The sequence below is a fragment of the Ailuropoda melanoleuca genome, unplaced genomic scaffold (assembly GCF_002007445.2).
Source record: "Ailuropoda melanoleuca isolate Jingjing unplaced genomic scaffold, ASM200744v2 unplaced-scaffold9223, whole genome shotgun sequence".
NCBI lineage: Eukaryota > Metazoa > Chordata > Mammalia > Carnivora > Ursidae > Ailuropoda > Ailuropoda melanoleuca.
In genome coordinates this window covers 428,127-449,149 of record NW_023254685.1, presented here as the reverse complement: position 1 = coordinate 449,149, position 21,023 = coordinate 428,127, and the positions used below count along the sequence as shown (strand labels likewise).

General features: G+C 47.8%; 1 protein-coding gene across 1 annotated transcript; it reads right to left on the bottom strand.

The window, feature by feature from the left end:
• Window positions 1–221: 221 nt before the first annotated feature.
• On the bottom strand, window positions 222–8,946 carry LOC100473840 (serine protease 40). Its single transcript, XM_019793188.2, has 5 exons — window positions 8,731–8,946; window positions 7,773–7,935; window positions 5,557–5,831; window positions 3,835–4,001; window positions 222–696 (listed from the first exon to the last, which is right to left on the bottom strand). Exons 1-5 carry the CDS (start codon window positions 8,867–8,869, stop codon window positions 379–381), a joined length of 1,062 nt encoding a protein of 353 aa, XP_019648747.2. The 5' UTR covers window positions 8,870–8,946; the 3' UTR covers window positions 222–378.
• Between the last annotated feature and the right edge of the window lie 12,077 nt (window positions 8,947–21,023).

Sequence of the window (21,023 nt, the reverse complement as noted above, 5' to 3'; positions counted from 1 at the left end):
CTTCCTACATGGGGTGAGACCCTGGCCCCTAAGCCATGATATTCTTCTGGAAGACTCCCCAAGGCTAGTGGCTCAGCTCTGGATGGTCATCAAACCCCTGAGTGTCCCCGCCTTCCCCACCCTGAGCCAGGGAAGAGGGAGATCTTCCTGTGCTGAGGAGCTTGAAGGACAGTAGCATGGGGGTGGAAGGTAGCCCAGCAGGTCCGAAACAGGAGCAGGAAGCTTCTTTAATTATTTTTATTTGGTCAGGCCTGGAGCAGGCCTCAGATGGACAGGAGAGCTCAGAGACGGACACAATTAAGAAGAATGCAGAGCCCGTTAGCACTAACACAGACAAGTTTGTGGGGGGGAGAGCCAGGAGGGGCACCATGGGGTCTGTCACAGAGTCCTTAGGGAAATCAGCAGCAGGAGGAAGGTCTGTGAGGACACAAGGGTTATGCAGGTGCTGGGCTTGTGGACCATGCCCAGAGAAGTGAAGTCACTCAAAATAGGAGGTTTTTCCTGAGGAGGAGCAAAAGAAGGATCGGGATTGGGCGAGGTGCTCCGCTTCTCACTAATCCAGTTGGAGAAGTAGGTGAGCCTGGTGAAGACGCTGGGGCTTGTGGGGTAGTGGCAGGCCAGGCTCCAGCTAGACAGCCCCATCAGAAACCAAGTACTACTGTTCATCTTGCAGACCAGGGGGCCGCCAGAATCTCCCTGAGGAAAAAGACAGCATGAGTTGTGGGACCAAGATAGAGGGGGACATATATGGTTTAGGCAGTGTGAAGAAGGTGCCCTTGTCCTCCACCAGAGTAGAATTTGGGAAGCCTCATGTCAAGTGGGCTGTGAGGGGCTCTTATCAGAATCACCTGAAGGATTTGGAAAGTCCAGACACAGGGTCCCACTGCAGACCTCTTCAATCAAAATCTCAAGGGTATGTTCTGGAGCTCACTTCACAAAGCCCTGGAGGTGTCCTGAGCAGCCCTCTAGGCTGGAAGTCACAGACCTATGAGAATGTACAGGGGGCTCCAAGTGTTGGACGCCAGCCCTTTGTGCTCTTAGCTCTATGTGAGAGAAGGTACCATCTGATGTCCCATGGGGCCTGCAGGCCTCTGGCTGAATCCTCAGCCCCGTACTACATCCCACCTGAACCTTTGTTTTTGGACCTATTAAGGTGTCTACTTTACCTCCATTTCTTTGTTTAGGTTCTTTAGAAAATGCAAATGGTTAGATGTGTCAGAGGAAAAAAAAAGTGATGCCTGAGTCCAGAGTGGTAGGTAGTCAGAATGGCAGGGAGCCCAAGGGGTCCCAGAAGAATGCTGGGGACTTGGAGCTCAGGACTTCAAGGCAGAAAGGCACCTGCTGCTATGGGGCGTAATGCTTCCATCTCATGGTCTAAGAAGTAGGGACCAAGGAAACACAGTATCCTTCCAGCCTTCTGTTGAATAAACATGACTGAGCCCCCTCTGTGTGCAGGAGACATTGATGTGACATGGACAATGAACATAGACAGTAGATCACACACATTTGCAGATGCAAGATGTGGAACAGAGGTGCCCAGCATGAGATGAGTGCCAAGAAAGGTGGCTCTACCTGGGCCATCAGAAAGCCTCTGAGCTAAGATAGGAGGGATGAACAAGGCTTGACCTGGAAGATGCAGGCACAGGTAGCCAGCCTGCTTGGAACAGATGAGGCCAAGGAGCGGCAGGGCCAGGCCGCAGCCCTTATCAGCTTGGACGGCAGGGATGAAGGGACCTAGAAGGACACTCAGCAGGGAAGTAATGTGACCTGATCCAGATTCTAGAAGGATACTAGGATGTCCTGGGGCTGGGTGAAGCACAGCCAGTGGCAGGGCAGAAATCAGCACAGGGAGCCCAGTCAGGACATTACTGCGAGCAGAAAGAGTATGACAAAGACAGGAAAGCAATGGTAAGGCACGGGATTTGTCCTATTGACCCCTTCCCTCCATCTAAGGTAAAAATGGAGCAAGGCAAGAAAAGCAGGATAGGGCTGAGTGGTGAGTCCTTGGTGTGCAGAGTTCAGAAGGAGGTCAAAGAGAGCAGGAGACAGAGGAGGGGCTGCCCTCTGAGTGTGATGGGAGATGTTGCAGGTGCATGGCTGAGCACCAGATGGGAGGAAGTCAGAGGTGAGACCTAGGCATCTGGCTATCTTGATGGGAGCACTGTGGAGAAAAGGCAAGCACAAAAGTCTGATGGAATGGGCTGAGGCAAGAAAGAGAAGGGAGCAGGCAGGAGAGGGCATGTGCAGACACCCCTGGGGTAAGCCCTGCTAGGAAGGCAGGCTGAGAATCAGGGCAAGAGGAGAATCTCTCCTCCCTTTGGAGGAAGAGAAAAGGTACGTGTAGGGTGTTTGAAGATGAGAATCGTAACAGTATGTTTCTGAGCTGGTGGGAGATGGCCAAGGAGAGAGACAAAGAGCTAGCAAGAAGGAACAGGAGAGGGAGGGGCGCTATAGGAGGAAGCCCATGGGGCGGGGGCAGGCAGAGCTCCAGAGGAGCGCATTGGTTTTCTATCGTGCTACCTCACCTTGGGCTACCCACTTTCCTCTCTGTGTCTCAGTTTTCCCACCATAAAATGGAAGGATTCCACAGAGTAGAAGACAATCTTAACGCCTATATCCAATAATATACTCATGTCCTACAATTCAGTAAGAAAGGCACACAACCCCTTAGAAATAATGGCAAAAAACTTGAATAGACATTCTTTAAAGGAGACAATATACATCTGAAAAAGTGCTATCTCCAGAGAAATAAAATTGAAAATCACATGCAATCGTTAAATTGAAAATGGCAGGCAACATGCAGTACTGGAGACAACATGGAGCAATGACAACTCTCGGCCACTGCTGGTGGGAGTGCAAACTGGTAGCAAGCAGGTTAGAACGCTGCTCTCCAGGGGTGCCTGGGTGGCTCAGTCGTTAAGGGTCTCCCTTTGGCTCAGGTCATGATCCCGGGGTCCTGGGATCGAGCCCTGCATCAGGCTCCCTGCTCGGAGGGAAGCCCGCTTCTTCCTCTCCCACTCCCCCTGCTTGTGTTCCCTCTCTCGCCATGTCTCTCTCTGTCAAATAAATAAAATCTTAAAAAAAAGAAAAAAAAAAAAAAGAAAGCTGCTCTCCAGTATCTATGAGAAATGAAGCTGTGCATACTTTATGGCACAGTTATTCTACTCCCAGGGTTACACCCAACTCAAATATGAACCAATGTGCACTAAAACATATGTGCTAGGATGTTCATAGCAAATCTATCTGTAATGGTCTCAAGTGGAAACTATCCAAATGCCACCAAGACTAGAATGGATAGATAAAATGATAGTATATTCACACAGTGGTTTACCATATAGCAGTAAACGAACAATGTAAACTACACTTAAGATAGATAAATCTTGCAAACATAATATTGCCTGGAAGAGACCAGATGAAAATGCACCCTGTATAATTCCATGTATGTAAGTCTCAACACTAATCCACAGTGCTTCAGAAGCCAGAGCTACTCTCAGGGAGTTAGTGACAGAAGGTGGTATGAGGAGGACTCTTAGGGTGCCTGTTACAGGAGTGTGCTAATTTCTAAAATATATCAAACAGCACATTTGTAAATTATGCCCTTTTCTATGTACACTATACTTCAACAATTTTTTTTTTAAGAAGACATGTATGGTATGAAGTAGTACTCTTTGGGGGCTTCTGACCTTCAGCTCTGACACTTCAGACTGGGGTAGGCTTAGGAGGAAGAAGTCAGGGGCTAGGACAGGGTTCAGAGAAGACACACGGGGACAGACACCACAGGAGAAGAGAGGCAGCCCGAGTTCCCACTGGATAAACAAAGCCAATCTCACTTACTCGGCAGATGGACTTTCCTGTCATGAGGTCCCCAGCACAAAACATATCCTCATGTATAGAATATTCGCTGCCGCTGGAGTCTGGCGATTGGAAATACATTTTACAGACCTCACTGTCAATAATGCCAACCTCTCCTTCCTGCAGCTGGAATGGTGAAGCCAGGAAATCTGCAGGGCGTTATGGGTAGGGGAGAGGTCAGATGTGGGGTGGAGCCTGGGAGGGAGGCTAGCTCCCTCTCCAACCTGCCTGCTAATGGACATGCTGCCAGTTCCAGCTGACAGGATTGGGAAGTCTCTCAGAGGATTGCAAAGATGAGGGGACAAGACATTCAGGACAGACAAGAGAGTGAAAGTGGGAAGGGCCACGAGGGAGGTCTATGTGGCTGCAGTGGGGTGGGAGTGGGGGTTGAAAAAGATGAGGCAAGGTCATAGCAGGGTCCAGAGCAAGCGGGGCCTCTTTCCCAGGACGTGGAGTTCAGATTTCATTCTAAGCACACTGGGAAACCACTGAAGGGTCTCCTTCTGTTTTGAAAACAATTAATGTGGCAGCTATGCAAAGCTAGAAGTAGAAGCACAGAGGGTGGAGGCTGGGAGTCCGGGCTTGATGTGCCTAATAGATGCCAGGTGGGGTGAGGTAATAAGACCAGTAAGACATGGCCCAGCCTCAAGGAGCAACTGGTCTGTGGATGCTTCCCGCGTGGATTCTATTTCCACACATTGCTCACAGGTCTGACTGGTGTTTGCATGTGGCAGCACAGTGCCACAGTGACAGCTCCCTCCTGAGGACTGCTTGCCATGTGTAGCTGTCATATGTCCTCAGGGGCAGGCCAGGCCCAGCAGCTATGGTCAGGGGAGGGCGTGGAGGAAGAAGGAGAGCTGCAGGCTCTGTCGGCTCCTTCTCCCCTGCTCTAGCCTGTGACTTCCCCTCATGTCGCAACTCCTATCCTCCGACCAGAATCCATTTTGCTCTGCTAGTGATTCTTAATGAGCAATAGTCCATCCCAGGAGGGTGTCTCTGGAAATACTGGAGAGTTGGCTGTTCTCGGATGAGATTGAGACTGACATGTAGTGGCCAGGAGCACAGCAGAGCAAGTCTTGCCCCAAATGCCTCCAGTGAAATACTCTGTCAGATCATGGCAGAACTATGACCCTCCCTACAAATCATGAAAAATTGACATTCTAGTTTCTTCATTCAGCATTATATTTTCCTAAGTCAAAAGTATTCACCATTGTGTAAAAAGGCCCACCATTTCTCTTGTCTCAGCCTAAAAACAGACAAGCCCCTCAAGCTGGCAAAATGGGCAGTTTTACTTGAGTTAATGGATGAGGGGAAGTGAGAGTCACAGAGGAAAATGTTCTTAAGCCATAAACACCCCAACTTCACCTCCCAGGCAGCAAGCTAGCCTTTTACTTCCTTACTGCTGCCCCAAGTACCTTCCATGGCAGGGGAAGCCCAAGAGGTTTTTGGTGAAGACTTGGAGGGGCCTGACATGGTCCTAAGCAGGACTTGGGAGTCAGGGAGGAATCCTGAATGGTTTGGAGTCAAAGAGCCCAAGTTCCTGATTCCAAAAATTAGAGATGCTCAGACTTTTTGATCCATCGGCAGAAGGAACCTTGAAACTTGAGATGGACAAGGTATCAGGGCTGTAAGTGCCCTACAGTGGGCATCGCACCTCCCTCCTCCTTGGCCCTTGCCCTCCCTGCCTGCCCTACCCCTACTCACCATCCTCGGTGATCATCCCCCAGCCAGTTATCCAGCAGCTGCTGTGAAGGGGCAGTTTCGTGGTCGGCCCTGGGAGGCAGGCAGGGAGAATGTGGGAAGTAAAGTTTACAGGCAGATGCAGTTGCAACAGGGCGATGTCACTGCCCATGAAGTAGCGCTTGTTAAATTCATCATGAACAATGAGTCGATACACTGTCATCTGCTGGCTATGCTCAGTGGGATGCTGGAGCTGATGGTACCCGAGCAGGATCCGGTAGTCAGATGGTTCATGGGACCTGTCATGAGAGGCTGCATTATCACCTGTCTCCTCTGTGTGCTGGGCCAGCACCCTCGCACCCTCACTTGACTGTTTACCCCCAACTTCCCCCACTGTCTTAAGCAACCAAACACAACCATTATTCCAGAAGTTGCTCTCTTCTCCCTTCCTAATATTCTTGTCAGTTGGGTTAGATGCCTGTCTATAGCCTCAGGACATCAGTCCTTTGAAAGTGTCTGATGGCCTCCCCAATATGCCCCCAAATCAAAGGAGCAGAGTGTCTCAGTGCTGGAAAGAAACAGTGGAACACATCACACTATGCCCCTTCATTTTAGAGGAGATAAGCCTTGGCTTGTTCCCAGCTCTGACAAGAACCCTTGGAACGTCCCATTGCTTGAAGTAGTTCTCAAAGACCCCATTTCCCAACCCAGAATGATCCATTCCCTCTTCCCAGTCTTCACACACACATACTTCTCCAAGGCTGGTCCCCATCTGGACACAGGCACTCAGTGAGTCTGTATGGAGCAAATATGGGAACGCATATAACCGAATTTCTCCTTGTTTCTGGAACATGAGCAACTTTCCAATACAAATGGCCTGCTTGTGCTGCTACTTGGCCAAATTCCACATGCCTGTATTCTTCTCCCACAAGGCCTTGATAGCTCCAAGCCCCTCTTCTGATGGGACTCATAGCATCTCCCCTGACACTGGCTCAGAATCCATCCTCTTGCATATTCTGGCCTCTCCATCCTGCATCACAGTAGTTGGGCTGATGTCTCCCTTCCCTGATAGTATGAGAAGCTTTAAGGTCTGCATCTCTATGTCCTCCACAGTGGGCCTCCTATGGGACCTGGCACCCATGGGAGCTAAATAAACAAATAGAACCCAAGTGGGGCCTCAAAACCAGTTGCAGCCAGTGGCTCTGACCTCCTCTGACTTGGAGTGTGATGTTCTCTCCACTCCCTCTGGGCACAGAGTAAGTTCAGGATATACCCAAGGAGCAGCCCATTCTCCTGACTGCATTCAGTCTCCCAGGACAGAGACTATTTGCTTCATGCCTCCCTCTGGCCTACAGGGACAATACTGACCACAGGATCTCTTAGGTACATAGTTCTACAGCAGTGGCAGGAATTTCTGCGTGCTGGTTAAACTGGCTGTGTCCTGGGATGCCTCCAGAGAGAAATGTGCTAGAATGTGCCGGTGGTTAAGACCTAGGAAAGTCTCTGGCAGTTGTGCTCATGATGACTTTGAACAGCCTGACTGAAAGAGTACAAAATAATTGTCATTTTGTCCAGGCCCTGACTGATGCTCCCCCAGCCCCAGGAAGTGCAGGCCCTGGAACTACTGTTTTGACTTAAAGCCTAAAGCCTGTGCCATATGTTCAGCCAGGGACAACACATCCACTACCATTTGCAGAAGAGGAAACTGAAATCCACTGAAATCTTGTTGGACTGTCTAGAGCTGGGCAAGATGCAGAAACCAGAGTCTACTTTGAGTGAGAACAGGACTTAGAATCCTAATGTTTAAGGAAGACAAAGAGTGGGCTGGAGGCAATTCTTTTGGAACTAAAGTCTGTTTTCCAGTATTTACTGATAATCACAGTTAGAGTGAATTTCCATTCAGCTATTAACAAGTAATGTACATGTAGCTGAGATAACTGTACCATCTTGGTAAGTATTACCAAAGTGTGAGGAGGGGGACAGATGGGGATATCCCCAGAGGGAGACATGAGCTAAATGGCCTTTGTCCTGGGAGATGTGAACTCAGATGTCAGGAGACTAGAATCAGATGGTAAGTAGGGATGGCATTCCAAGTAGAGGGGACTGCTGGGTCAAAGGCAGGGGCAACAGCCCTTCCCTAGGGAAAAAGGGCTGGGACACACTCAACCCCTTCTGTTCTGCCCATCTTGTGCTCCCTCCCCAGTCCCACCCCAGCAGCTGGGCCCATTGGGAACACGTACTTTTGGAAGCAGTGGGCAGCTGAGATCACCCAGTAGGCATCTATGAGGGCAGCTCCGCAGATGTGCTTGCCAAGATAGAGCAGGCTGGCCTGCCACGGCCACCGTTGGTCAGGCGCATTCTGGCCACCAAAGATCTTCCCACTTACTGCTGGTTTCCCACACACTGTGGAGACAATCCTACCCATGAAGCACCTGTATTATGGATGTCAGTCTTGGTGCCTCTAAATGTCAGCATCAACAGGGCCAGGACCACCATCGACCCTCCTCACTTTCCAGCTGGGACATCCAAGGCCCATGGCTCATGTAACAAAGGGCCATCTGGCTTGCTGGTGATGGTCGTGCTAAGGAAGCAGTCTATGGGTCTAGGTAAGAAGCGGGGGAGGGGGGCAGTCATCGAAGGGGAGGGAAGCAGGCAGCCTCAGAGACGCACATCGGCACTCACTGGGGTGCAGAGGTCCAGACCCAGAGGTGGTGCTGCTCCAGGCCTTCCCCAGACCTTATTTAACTTAACTAGCACACTGCTGTTTGAAGTCCCCAAAACTGAGGACTTACTGAGGGATGCTGTTTGCTCAGGGCTATTGATGATTAAGTGGTTGCACCCCTCCCCCCTCAGCCTAATGTTCTAGGGAAACTGAGAGCAAACGGGACACATTCTGCTTGACAATTCTCCTTCTGAAGCACTGCATCTCCTTCTTCATTCTTAAAATGAAGAGGGTGTGGGGGCCCACAGTGACAGGTCAGTGCCAGACCTCTGCCCTTGAACTGAAGATGTTTGAGACCCAGCGGGAAAGAGCCTGATCTCCTCGGACTCGGCCCTCCCTGACCCAAGGAGGGACCTACCAGGGGCCCTGAGACTCTAGAGCCCCACTTAGTCAGGTAGAGGTCCTCCTGGCTGGTGGGGTTTGGGAGGGCCACTTGAGAGGTCGGCGAGCCTGACGCCCCTCGCCCACTCACTCACCATCTGTGGTGTTTCCGTTGGGCTCAGCGTGAAGCAGCAGTGGGCGCAGCCAGAGCAGTGCTGCGGCCAGCACGCAGGCCCCCTGCCAGGCTGAGCCCGAGCCCTTAGCCTGGGCGCTTGTCATCCGGCCAGTCCACATCCGCCTCCCGGATGAGTGGACTGCACCGCACGGGGCTGCGGGGGCCTCCGGGAAACCGCCTCCCTCCGTAGGGAGTGTCCCCCTCCCAGCCTGCCCTGCGGCCTCCTTGGGTAGCCAGAGAAGGCAGTGGACCAAACGTGCCTGGAGCCCGGAGCCCCCAGGCTGATAGGGGAAGCAGAGGACACATAGGGTCTTCTGCCCAGGGACCCCAGTTTGATGGTAGAGATATCAGGGCAGTTATGGTGCATGCCCGGGAATATGTATTAATGGTCAGAGGCTAAGCACTTCTAGAACATCACCAAATATTTCCAACTGGCTTTCGAGATCCAATTCACTCCTTTCCGCCCCTCCCCCCATTCACATAATTAGATCAGACCCCCTATGGATAATATCCCTTCCTTAAACTCACTTGTGCAGAGTGGCATGGCATAATCATGGGTGTATTTCAGCAGGAGGGCATTATTCAAGGGTATGGGTTGTATGGGGAGTCCAGCCTCTGGCTGCTAACCACTCAGGTTCTTCCCCAAAGCAAAATCGTTCACTATATCCCAACGATTCCAAGGGTCTCATCCCATTACAGTATCAACTCGAAATTCAGTCTCGTCTGTTAAAGGAGGTCGCTAAGAGGACATGACCACAGGTTGATCTGACAGCTGGATTCAGGCAATTGGACGCTCTACATTCTCTTCCCTGGCCTTGGAATGTATGCTCTGCCTAACAAGTGGGAGCTGCTCCAAGGACACAGCCTTGAGAGAGTAAGGTGTTGTTGAGACCATCTGGACGAAAATATGTGACCGAGTCCAGTAAAGGCTTCTTCTTCTTCTTCTTTTTTAAAGATTTAATTTATTTATTTGACAGAGAGAGAGAGAGCACGCACGCACAAGCACAGGGAATGGCACGCAGAGGGAAAGGGAGCAAGGAGCCCGATATGCGGTTGGATCCCAAGACCTGGGGATCATGACCTGAGCCAAAGGCAGATGCTTAACCTACTGAGCCACCCTGGGCGCTCCCCCGCCGCCCCGTAAAGGCTTCTATATAAACTTTAATATCATGGCCTGCCAGTGTAGGGATCCAGTCATCTTGTGATCCCCCAAGACAAGCCTCATACCTAAGTTCCCTTGCAAATTAAACCTGCCATCTACCAATCTGCAGCAGCCTGACTCTTTCTCTAGTCTCTCTTTGCCCTCCGTGTCCAGGGGCCAGTCTGTGAGCCAACCTCATCTCACTGTAAACATCAGCATCTCATCGGCTCAAAGTCCAAAATCTCATTGTTGAAATCCTCTAAGTTAGGTGAGGATGAGGTTCCAAGCTTTAATGCATTACACGTACTTCTTAAACACAGTTCTTCCATTTGTGGATCTAGAAAACTAAAGAAACTACCTACTCAGCATTCTCAACATACAACGGTGGGACAGGCCGAGGATAACAATCACTAGCAACAAAGAGGTATAAAAGGTATCCAAATCGGCAAAGAAGAAGTCAAACTGTCTCTTTTCGCAGATGACATGATACTCTATATGGAAAACCCAAAAGAATCCACTCCCAAACTATTAGAAGTTATAGAGCAATTCAGTAATGTGGCAGGATAAAAAATCAATGCTCAGAAATCAGTTGCATTTCTATACACGAATAATGAGAATGAAGAAAGAGAAATTAGGGAATCCATCCCATTTACAATAGCACCAAAAACCATACATTACCTTGGAATTAACTTAACCAGAGACGTAAAGGATCTATATTCTAGAAACTATAAATCACTCTTGAAAGACATTGAGGAAGACACAAAAAGATGGAAAAATATTCCATGCTCATGGATCAGAAGAATTAACATAGTTAAAATGTCCATGCTACCCAGAGCAATCTACACTTTCAATGCTATCCCAATCAAAATACCGATGACATTTTTCAAAGAACTGGAACAAATAGTCCTTAAATTTGTATGGAACCGGAAATGGCCCCGAATCACCAAGGAACTGTTGAAAAGGAAAAACAAAGCTGGGGGCATCACAATACCGGATTTCGAGCTGTACTACAAAGATGTGATCACAAAGACAGCATGGTACTGGCACAAAAACAGACACATAGACCAATGGAACAGAAGGGAGAACTCAGAAATGGACCCTCGGCTCCTTGGGCAACTAATGTTTGATAAAGCAGGAAAAAACATCCAGTGGAAAAAAGACAGTCTCTTCAATAAATGGTGCTGGGAAAATTGGACAGCTACATGCAAAAGAATGAAACTCTCTCACACCATACACAAAGATAAACTCCAAATGGATGAAAGACCTCGATGTGAGACAAGAATCCATCAAAATCCTGGAGGACAACATAGGCAACAACCTCTACAACATTGGCCAGAGCAACCTTTTTCATGACACATCTCCAAAGGCAAGAGAAACAAAAGATAAAATGAACTTGTGGGACTTCATCAAAATAAAAAGCTTCTGCACAGCCAAGGAAACAATCAAAAAAACTAAGAGGCAGCCCACGGAATGGGAGAATATATATGCAAATGATGCTACAGATAAAAGACTGGTATCCAAGATGTACAAAGAACTTCTCAAACTCAATACGTGAGAAACAAATAAACAAATCATAAAATGGGCAGAAGACATGAACAGACACTTTTCCAATAAGGGCATACAAATGGCTAACAGACACATGAAAAAATGTTCAAAATCATTAGCCATCAGGGAAATTAAAATCAAAAGCACACTAAGATACCACCTTACGTCAGTTAGAATGGCAAAAATCAACAAGGCAGGAAACAGCAACTGCTAGAGAGGATGTGGAGAAAGGGGATCCCTCCTACATTGTCGGTGGGAATGCAGGTTGGTGCAGCCACTCTGGAAAACAGTGTGGTGGTCCCTTAAAAAGTGAAAAATTGAGCTACCCTATGACCCAGCCATTGCAATACTGGGTATTTCCCCCAAAGATACAGACGTAGTGAAGACAAGGGCCATATGCACCCCAATGTTCATAGCAGCATTATCCACAATAGCTAAATCGTGGAAGGAACCGAGATGTCCTTCAACAGATGACTGGATTAAGAAGCTGTGGTCCATATATACAATGGAATATTACTCAGCCATCAGAAAGAACGAGTTCTCAACATTTGCTGCAACATGGACGGCACTGGAGGAGATAATGCTAAGTGAAATAAGTCAAGCAGAGAAAGACAATTATCATATGATTTCTCTCATCTATGGAACATAAGAACTAGGAGGATCGGTAGGGGAAGAAAGGGATAAAGAAAAGGGGGGTAATCAGAAGGGGGAATGAAACATGAGAGACTATGGACTATGAGAAACAAACTGAAGACTTCAGAGGGGAGGAGGGTGGGGGAATGGGATAGGCTGGTGATGGGTAGTAAGGAGGGCACTTATTGCATGGTGCACTGGGTGTTATACGCAACTAATGAATCATCGAACTTTACATCGGAAACCGGGGATGTACTGTATGGTGACTAACATAATGTAATAAAAAACATTAAAAAAAAAAAAAACAATTACAGACATTGCCGTTCAAAGAGGGAGGAGAAGAGATGGAAAGTAAAAAGGAGTTACTTGTCCATCCATAAGTTTATATATCCTATTGGGCAAGGTCTCAAGGCCTTAGGAAAAAACTCTCTATGACTCTTGGTGCTGCCCTTTGGACTCTTGGTCATCCTTCTTTTTAAAATTTTTTTTAAATTTTAATACTTGCTTCTTTTATACTCTCTGAAGTGTTTTGTTTTTCTTTCCCTCTTCCTTACTTTTCCTTGTCCTTTAATATTTCCTTAAACTTAACAGGAAATATTCAAAATCTATAAAAGAACATTTGTAGCGCTTTAGAGATTTACCTGAATGAAGTTCTAAATTTTTCTGTATGAGTCATGTAGTCCTTAATTGATAATTTCATGAATTATAGCTGCAATATCAATGACTATATTTTAAAGAAGAACTTTAAAATACTGCTCTAAATTCACCTGAAATAACGGAGACTCGCTGTAAAAATCACAAAGAAAATAATAATTGGGAACACTTACCGTGTCCTTTTGGGGGGGACGGAGCACACAGTTGCACGAAATTTGCACCTGAATAGCTCTGTCAGCTTGCTTCCCCATAGTGGACATCTGAGGGTCCAACTTTCATTTTATACTTCCTCTGATCCCTGTTAGTACCAGACTGCCATACTCCTGCTGACATCAACTCTGGAATCTTGTGGTTCTTGTGTGGATTTCACTGGGTTTCACACTATTAGACAAAGCCACATCCACACATATTTTTGAGATGACTCCTTCTCTAATTTGGCATCCTGTGTGCTCCCCCCCCCCCACAAAAGCTAAAAACCCTAATATAGTCAGAGGCATAGAAGACAAGACTGAGAGTTTTGAAGGGAAGCTGGAGGAATGGAACAGAAGGGGGAGGGCGGGAAAGCATTATGACCTGGCTTCAAAGGAGGTATCAGGAATGGTGGAATGAAGGCGTAGCAGGCGCTAGGAGTGACGACTAGGCAGGAGCCAGGGCATACAAGGCAGGTGTGTCTGAGGACAAAGGCAGCCTCCCAATGGGAAGCCACAGGAAAACTGTTTGCAGGGAATGTGGGAGGTGAAGGGGATTTTGGAGAGGATGAGGTACCTGAGATTTGCTGCTCTCCATCTGGGCTGCTTCTGAAGTGCTCAGAGGAGGGGAGGACATGTCTGGCATTGTGATACATGCCTTCCCTACCACCCACGTGGTATCTCCACAACTACATACATGGGCAGTTTGCCGGTGAGGAAACTGAATCCAAGGAAAACAAACAATTACACAGGAAACACAGGGCCAGGATTCAACCCCAGTCTGCTGATGCTCGCCTATGTCCTGCTTCTAGTCATTCAGAACCCTAACCCTTTCTCCACTTGTCCCAACTCCATTTTGTTTCCAAGGGAATGCAGAAGATAGGCTTAGGATAAGGCTGCCACCATCGTGAGCTGGGCGGGTCTGGAGAAGTGCGGGGTGCGCTATGAGCAGGGGCAGACTGGACCTATGCAGAGGAGCAAGCACTGTGAGGTCACACAGCCCCTGGGGGAAGGGACTGTCCTCATTCCTACTCACACATGAGTCCTGGAATCACCCCAGAATCCTGGAGAAGTAGAGTGACGTGCAGGCAGGGTCAGTGCCAGAACTGAGCCCAGCTAGCAGCCTCTAGAACCCATGGCGGTGGGCACAGTTCCACACAGCCTCTCTACATGTTCCACTGCAGCGACTTCCTACAAGTGCTGGGACAGGACAACATCTTCCCTTCTAGCATTTTCATGCCCAGTCAGGTTTTTCCACTTTCTCTTTCCTCCGGTAGTAAGTGCCTCTGAGCCTTGCCACAAGGTGGCAGCATTAAACTGTTTGAGATTGCTTTAACCAGCTTCTACCTCCAGGCCTAGGACCTAAAACCCTGGCACCCATCCTCTTAGGTACACTGATTCTCTGGTAGCTACCCTTTCCACCATCCCTAGCTTCAGTGTACCCATGTCCCTCCAACCTCCCCACCATCTGCACCATCCCAGACCCCCTAATGGCTCCCCCTGTGTCCTTCCCCACCAAGTGGAAGCTCACTCTCTCTAGGAATTCCCTTGGCACTTTGTGGGGAGTCTTAAAAATATCGTCTTCCTCTGTTCTGTCCTGTGGGTGCGCTGTCCCCCTTTCCCACCCTCCTGCTGCACTACAAGCTCCCTCGAGGCAGAGGCTGCATGCTTGTGTGTGTGACACAGCCTCATTGTGGAGTGAGGACTCGCAGCTGGGATATGGCACCTGAGGCCTGGGATAGCCTTCCCTCCCCAGCCATAGAAGGCAGGACCAGGAAGGAGCTGATCCACCAGCACCCTGAGGACGTTTTCCCCTCTCTGTGACCTCTGGATGTCTTCAGTTCATGGCAGGTGCTCAGGTCTCAGATGTGAGTCTGTGCACAGTGGTACTATCCATTTCCTAAATGAAGGGTACCCCATGCCACCTACATGTTGCCTGCAAAAGGAAAATTCTGCCGAATAGTGTGATTCCTCATGGTCAAGCGGTAGTACTTGTAGAGAAACATCGTATATGTACATACAGACTCCTCATCACTGTTCTGCTTGTAATACTGGAAATACTGTACATGCCCATCAATAGGTAAAGGGTTACCCTTTAGTGTGATGGTATGGTCAGAGAATGAAATGCTGTAAGGCATTTCCATAGAATGAACTAGATCTGTGTGGGAAAAACACTGGCCTACAAAGTATATTGTTGAGTAAAAAATGCAAGAGCAGAATTAAATCACAGCACAATACCAAACATGAATATCAATACTATATATGCTTTGGGAACCATATATTGGCAGTGAAAGTTCAAACACATGGGCAGGAGGAGTATAGACCAAATTCAGGTTGGATGCTGCTCCCTGGGTAAGTAAGAAAGGGAAAAGGCCAGAGGATAGTGACAAAGGGGGCTGTAAAACATGTGTGAAATATTTTGTTATATTTATATTCCATATATGTATATATCACATATAAAACATACAATATTTTATATATCTTCTGTATGTAATAGTAAAATGATATATAAAATTATCAGAAGCAAATACAGTAAACCATGAACATTTGTTAATTTTGGATAGTAGGTCCAGGAGCACTTGTTAATTCCTCTCTGCATTTTTAAATCTATTTAAAATAATTCACAATGATAATAAAAGAATGGAGTGTTGTATATTAACCTTCAGAATCAAATAAATGGACAAACTAAATCCCGAGTGTGACCCAAGTAGTGCAGGAAGCAGCAGGGTGATGTGATGGAGAGGACTGAGTCTGCAGAAGACGGGCCGAGCAGCCCCTAGAGCAGAGGCGGGAGCAAGCTGAAGGGCCTCGCCACGGAGGAGCACGCCAGCCGGAGGACTTGGTGGGAACAGACTGGGCTGAGAGAGCGATGGGTAGCTGCCATGTAGGGAGGAGCGTTCACAGGCTTCTTCAGCTGCAACAGAGTAAGGATGATTTTCCAGGCTTTATGGGGTCTATTGGGGTCTTTAACTACAGGCAGAATTAAAGAGCCTTTTCAAAAGTGTCCCCTGTATGCTAAAATCCAATAAAATAAACTTTACTTACTGCCTCAGTGAGTACATGAATAAAAAAGTTCCTCTGACTACTGAAAGGCTGATGGACACCCCCTAATATGTGTAGGAGGTGAGTTGTGGGCCAGCCCTGAGGAGCAGGAGACACTCAGGTTTGCATATGGGCAAACACTATGGTGGTCCTATCCGGGCTGCCCCGGCCAGGCTCCAGGTGCTATCATCCATTTACATATTATCCCAGGATTTACCAGGTAGGAGTGCTGAGCCAGCAAAACCATCTGAAGGGGGAACGGGTCCTGGAGGTAAACAAGCTGCAGCCCTGCCCTCGAGGAGCTCAGTGTGGTAGAGAGCCACATCAACAACTGAACACAGGAGATGGAGAGAGAAGTAAGGGCTACGGGACCTATCAGGATTTTAATTTATCTTTCATCCATATATATTATTTAATTATTTTAAAAATATGGGTTTAACCAGGAGATGCAGATGACATTCCAATATTCTTTAATTATGGTTTAAAAATCTGCTAATTCTTTTTTTTTTTAAGATTTTATTTATTTATTTGACAGAGAGTGAGAGAGGGAACACAAGCAGGGGGAGTGGGAGAGGAAGAAGCAGGCTCCCAGCAGAGGAGCCTGATGTGGGGTTCGATCCCAGAATGCTGGGATCACGCCCTGAGCCAAAGGCAGACGCCTAACGACTGAGCCACTCAGGTGCCCCAAAATCTGCTAATTCTGAAGGTGTCAATATGATGGAGATCTCCAAGATCTCCAGGACAGTTCTTGAGAAGAGGCATGTCTCCTGATGGAAAGGTCAACTCAGGACCTGTCTTTGGAGGAGGATCATTCGTCTTCTACACATGTGGTCCATCACGAAGAGACCTCACTGCCTCCAGGGCTCCTCCAGCCCGTTGTCCACCTGGATGTCAGCTCTGTCCTAACAGAAGGTAAGTTTGTCTTGTGCTCTGCAGTATAAATGCCGCCCACTGCTCCGTCCTGCCACAGCCAGCGTGGCTCACAGGCAGTGCGCTGGCAGTGCTGGGTCCTTCACCGTCCCAGCTCTGCTCAAACTGAATTCCTCACTTGGAATTTCTACCCCACCTCTTTTCCTTGTCTAAGCCACTGGCCATAAGGACAAGCCATTTAAGCCTCAGCCTGGCATTTACACGATCCCTTTCTGTGACAGGCACTGAGGGTGTGCTGGTGAGCAGGACCCCGTTCGTGGAGCTGATTCTGATAACAACGTTAGACATGACTCACACAAGGAAACACTAAGACAAATTGTGGTAAACAGTATAAAAGAAATAAGGGCACTATATGAGAATAAAGGAGGTAGCTGTGGTCCATTCCAGGAGTCAGGAGATATTTGCCAGAAGAGTCCTTCAAACTGACAGCTTGCTGATAAGCAAAGAGGGTAGCAGTGTTCCCAGGCAGCAAGGGTCATGTGTTCTTTAAGGAACAGAAAAGAGGCAAGTGAGCTGGAACAGAAAGACTGAAGAGGGAGGGGAGGAGGGACAAGGGATAGGCTGTAGTCAGTCTCACGTATTAGGACAAAGATCTTAGTCTTTCTCTTTAGAGCAATGAGAAACCAGTGGAGAGTTTTATTTAATATAGGAGAAACAGGCTGATGAGGTGGTAGTGATCACAGAGATGTGAGAAAGGTGAGGAGGAGGAAGATTTTGGTGACAGTGATGATGGTAATGATCGTGGTGAGAAGGATGGCAAAGATGATGCAGGGATGACAGTGATGAAATAAGGATGAGAGTGTTGGGATGGACAGTGATGCTGACACAGTGATAATAATGGTGATCATGAAGATATGTAGATTGAAAATGAATAAACAAACAAACAGAAAGCAGAAGCAGACCTAAAAATGCAGAGAACAAACTGATGGCTGTCAGAGAGAAGGGGGCAGAGGAATGATTGAATGGGTAAAGGGGAGAGGAAGGTACCAGCTTCCAGCTATGGCATGAATAAGTTACGGGGCTGAAAGGCACAGCCAGGGAACACAGTCAGTGGTGTTGTGACAGCGCTATGTGGTGACAGCATGACATATAGACTTGTTGAATCACTATGTTGTACACCTGAAACTAATGTAACACTGTGTGTCAACTATACTCAAAAACCAAACAATAAATTAAAAAATTTAAAACAAATGTGTGGACTGAAATGCTGATGGAAATGATGATGGTGATGAAGAGGCCAGCACCAATGCTGGCTAGGAAGGCAGAGGCAGGAAGACAATCTGGGACACTGATGGAGAGAGGATGGAAACAACACATGATCTGGGGTGAGACACACTTATGCTCTGCTATTTTCTGGGTGTCTTTGAGAAAATGCCTTGACCTAGCATGTGCCTCAGTTTCCGCACCCACTAAAGGATTCCTAAAGGTGAAATGATGTCTATAAAAGTGCCTGGCACCCAGCAGGTGCACTGTCAGTTTCCTTTGCTTCTCCTTGACACACAAGTATGCAGCCAGGTGGAGAGGAGGGCCTGGAGGTGGAGGTTCTCTCCACTGCCTCATTCCTGCAGCCTGGTCAGATGACATGGCTTGTTGCTGAGGGATATTGTATTGCTGCTAGGAACCCAAGAGCTCCCGTTTAGATCATTCCCTCCAACTTGATAGTCTTGGCTGCTGGCTGCCTGTGGGCACAGCAGTGTGAGGAGGGGCTTCTGCTCAGGGCTACCTCTGCCACTGCCCACTCTCCACCCCTGACATTCCTGGGCTTCACTCTGATACCACAGTGAGTAATTCCTGTTCACTGCCAACTCTGGGGGACACAGCAGTGGGGCCTCTGCATGTCTTGGGAAAGACAGCTTCTTACTTGTCCTGAGCCTTCTCACAATGTGACTCTAGACAAGACATTTAACCTCCTTTGGCCTCAGTTTCCCGCCTGGAATCTGTCTTGCTCGTTCCAGGAATAATGCGGGGTTCCCGTGTCATGGTGTGGCAGTGACTGTACACAGTAGATGCCTCACAATGAGGATGTGTGCAGTCACTGTTAGCTTCTCTCTCCCTTCGGGGGCAGAGCTTAGGGACCCGTCCACTTGGTGGTTTGAATTTGTTTGCATCAAGCTTGTCCATAGTTTCAGTTTATCTCCAGCTTCCTGGAGGGTGCCTTCTGGCTGACGCTGGACTGGGACAGTGTTAGCATCCCGAGGCTTTTGAAATGCCACACATGGTGAAGACTTTATTTCCAAAGTGACATGTAGATCCATTAACCTGTGCTGCTCATTTCCCCTGTATCAGTATGTGGTCTTCTATAGCACCCACAATGTGTGCAGACGGGAGTGTTCTGATCCCGAGTGGGAGCAGAGAATGGAATGGGACAGAGCAGTTACAGGTGGTGGGGCCACTAAGCAGGAGGGGTCTGTGCTAGCTCACCCCACAGCAGTCAGCACATAGTGACCTTCAAGGAAGGCTGACCCCACGACCCCACTTTGTCTGCATGTTCCCAGGCAGGGCAGCCTGTGTGGTACCCTGGACAGGTGAAACCTAATGGTTGAAAGAGACTGCTTTATGTACTTTGTAGGTCATCAAATGATTCTCAACAGCAAGCTAGGCTTTTTATTACACTTACCAGCTCATTCATCATGAGACTTATTCACTGTGCATTTCCCTGAAGCTGTTGCCTCTCACCACCTATCAGAGGATTGAGCTCTCAGCTACGTTTTTATTGAGGGGTGTCGTTTAACAGATTTCCCTCACCCAGAGAATCTGTATTCTAAGACAAGCACCAGGTGAGGGCAAGACTGATAGCCAGGGGATGGGAAGGGCATTCTGCTGGACTGACAGCAGGGTTAGCCTATCCTCCAGCCCAGCTCTAGGCATGCTGGCTACCCCTAAATGTACAACTACAGGGCAGGGATCTGCTCCCTCTCCTGGCCCAAGGCCAGTGGAAGTAGGAGGGGACACCCTCTGGGGGGGACAGGATGTGGTAGAGGAGACAGGGAGGCGAGGTCAGCCCTTCCAGAATTGCAGTTTCTCTGGAGGACGGAGATGTGCTTTCTCTGAACAACCTTTAGATTCTTTACCATATTCTTTTTATTTAATAATATTTTTTTATTATATTACATTAGTCACCATACAGTACATCCCTAGTTTTGATGTAAAGTTCCATGATTCATTACTTGGGTATAACACGCAGTGCACCATGCAATACGTGCCCTCCTTAATACCCATCACCGGCCTATCCCATTCCCCCACCCCTCTCCACTCTGAAGCCCTCAGTTTGTTTCCCAGAGTCCATAGTCTCTCATGCTTCATTCCCCCTTCTCTTACCCCCCCTTTCTTCTTCCCTTTCTTTTCCTACCGATCTTCCTACTTCTTATGTTCCATAAATGAGTGAAACCATATGATAATTGTCTTTCTCTGCTTGACTTATTTCACTTAGCATTATCTCCTCCAGTGCCATCCATGTTGCAGCAAATGTTGAGAAATCATTCTTTTTGATGGCTGAGTAATATTCCATTGTATATATGGACCACAACTTCTTAATCCAGTCATCTCTTGGAGGGCATCTCGGCTCCTTCCACGATTTAGCTATTGTGGACAATGCTGCTATGAACATTGGGATACATATGGCCCTTCTCTTCACTATGTCTGTATCTTTGGGGTAAGTACCCAGTAGTACAATTGCTGGATCATAGAGTAGCTCAATTTTTAACTTTTTGAGGGACCTCCACACTGTTTTCCAGAGTGGCTGCACCAACCTGCATTCCCACCAACAATGTAAGAGGGATCCCCTTTCTCCACATCCTCTCCAACAATTGTTGTTTCTTGCCTTGTCTATCTTTGCCATTCTAACTGGCGTAAGGTGGTATCTCAGTGTGGTTTTGATTTGAATTTCCCTGATGGCTAATGATTTTGAACATTTTTTCATGTGTCTGTTAGCCATTTGTATGTCTTCATTGGAAAAGTGTCTGTTCATATCTTCTGCCTGCCCATTTTTTGATTTATTTGTTTCTCGTGTATTGAGTTTGAGAAGTTCTTTGTAGATCTTGGATACTAATCTTTTATTTGTAGTGTCTTTGCAAATATCTTCTCCCATTCCGTGGGCTGCCTCTTAGTTTTTTTGACCCTTTCCTTGGCAGTGCAGAAGCT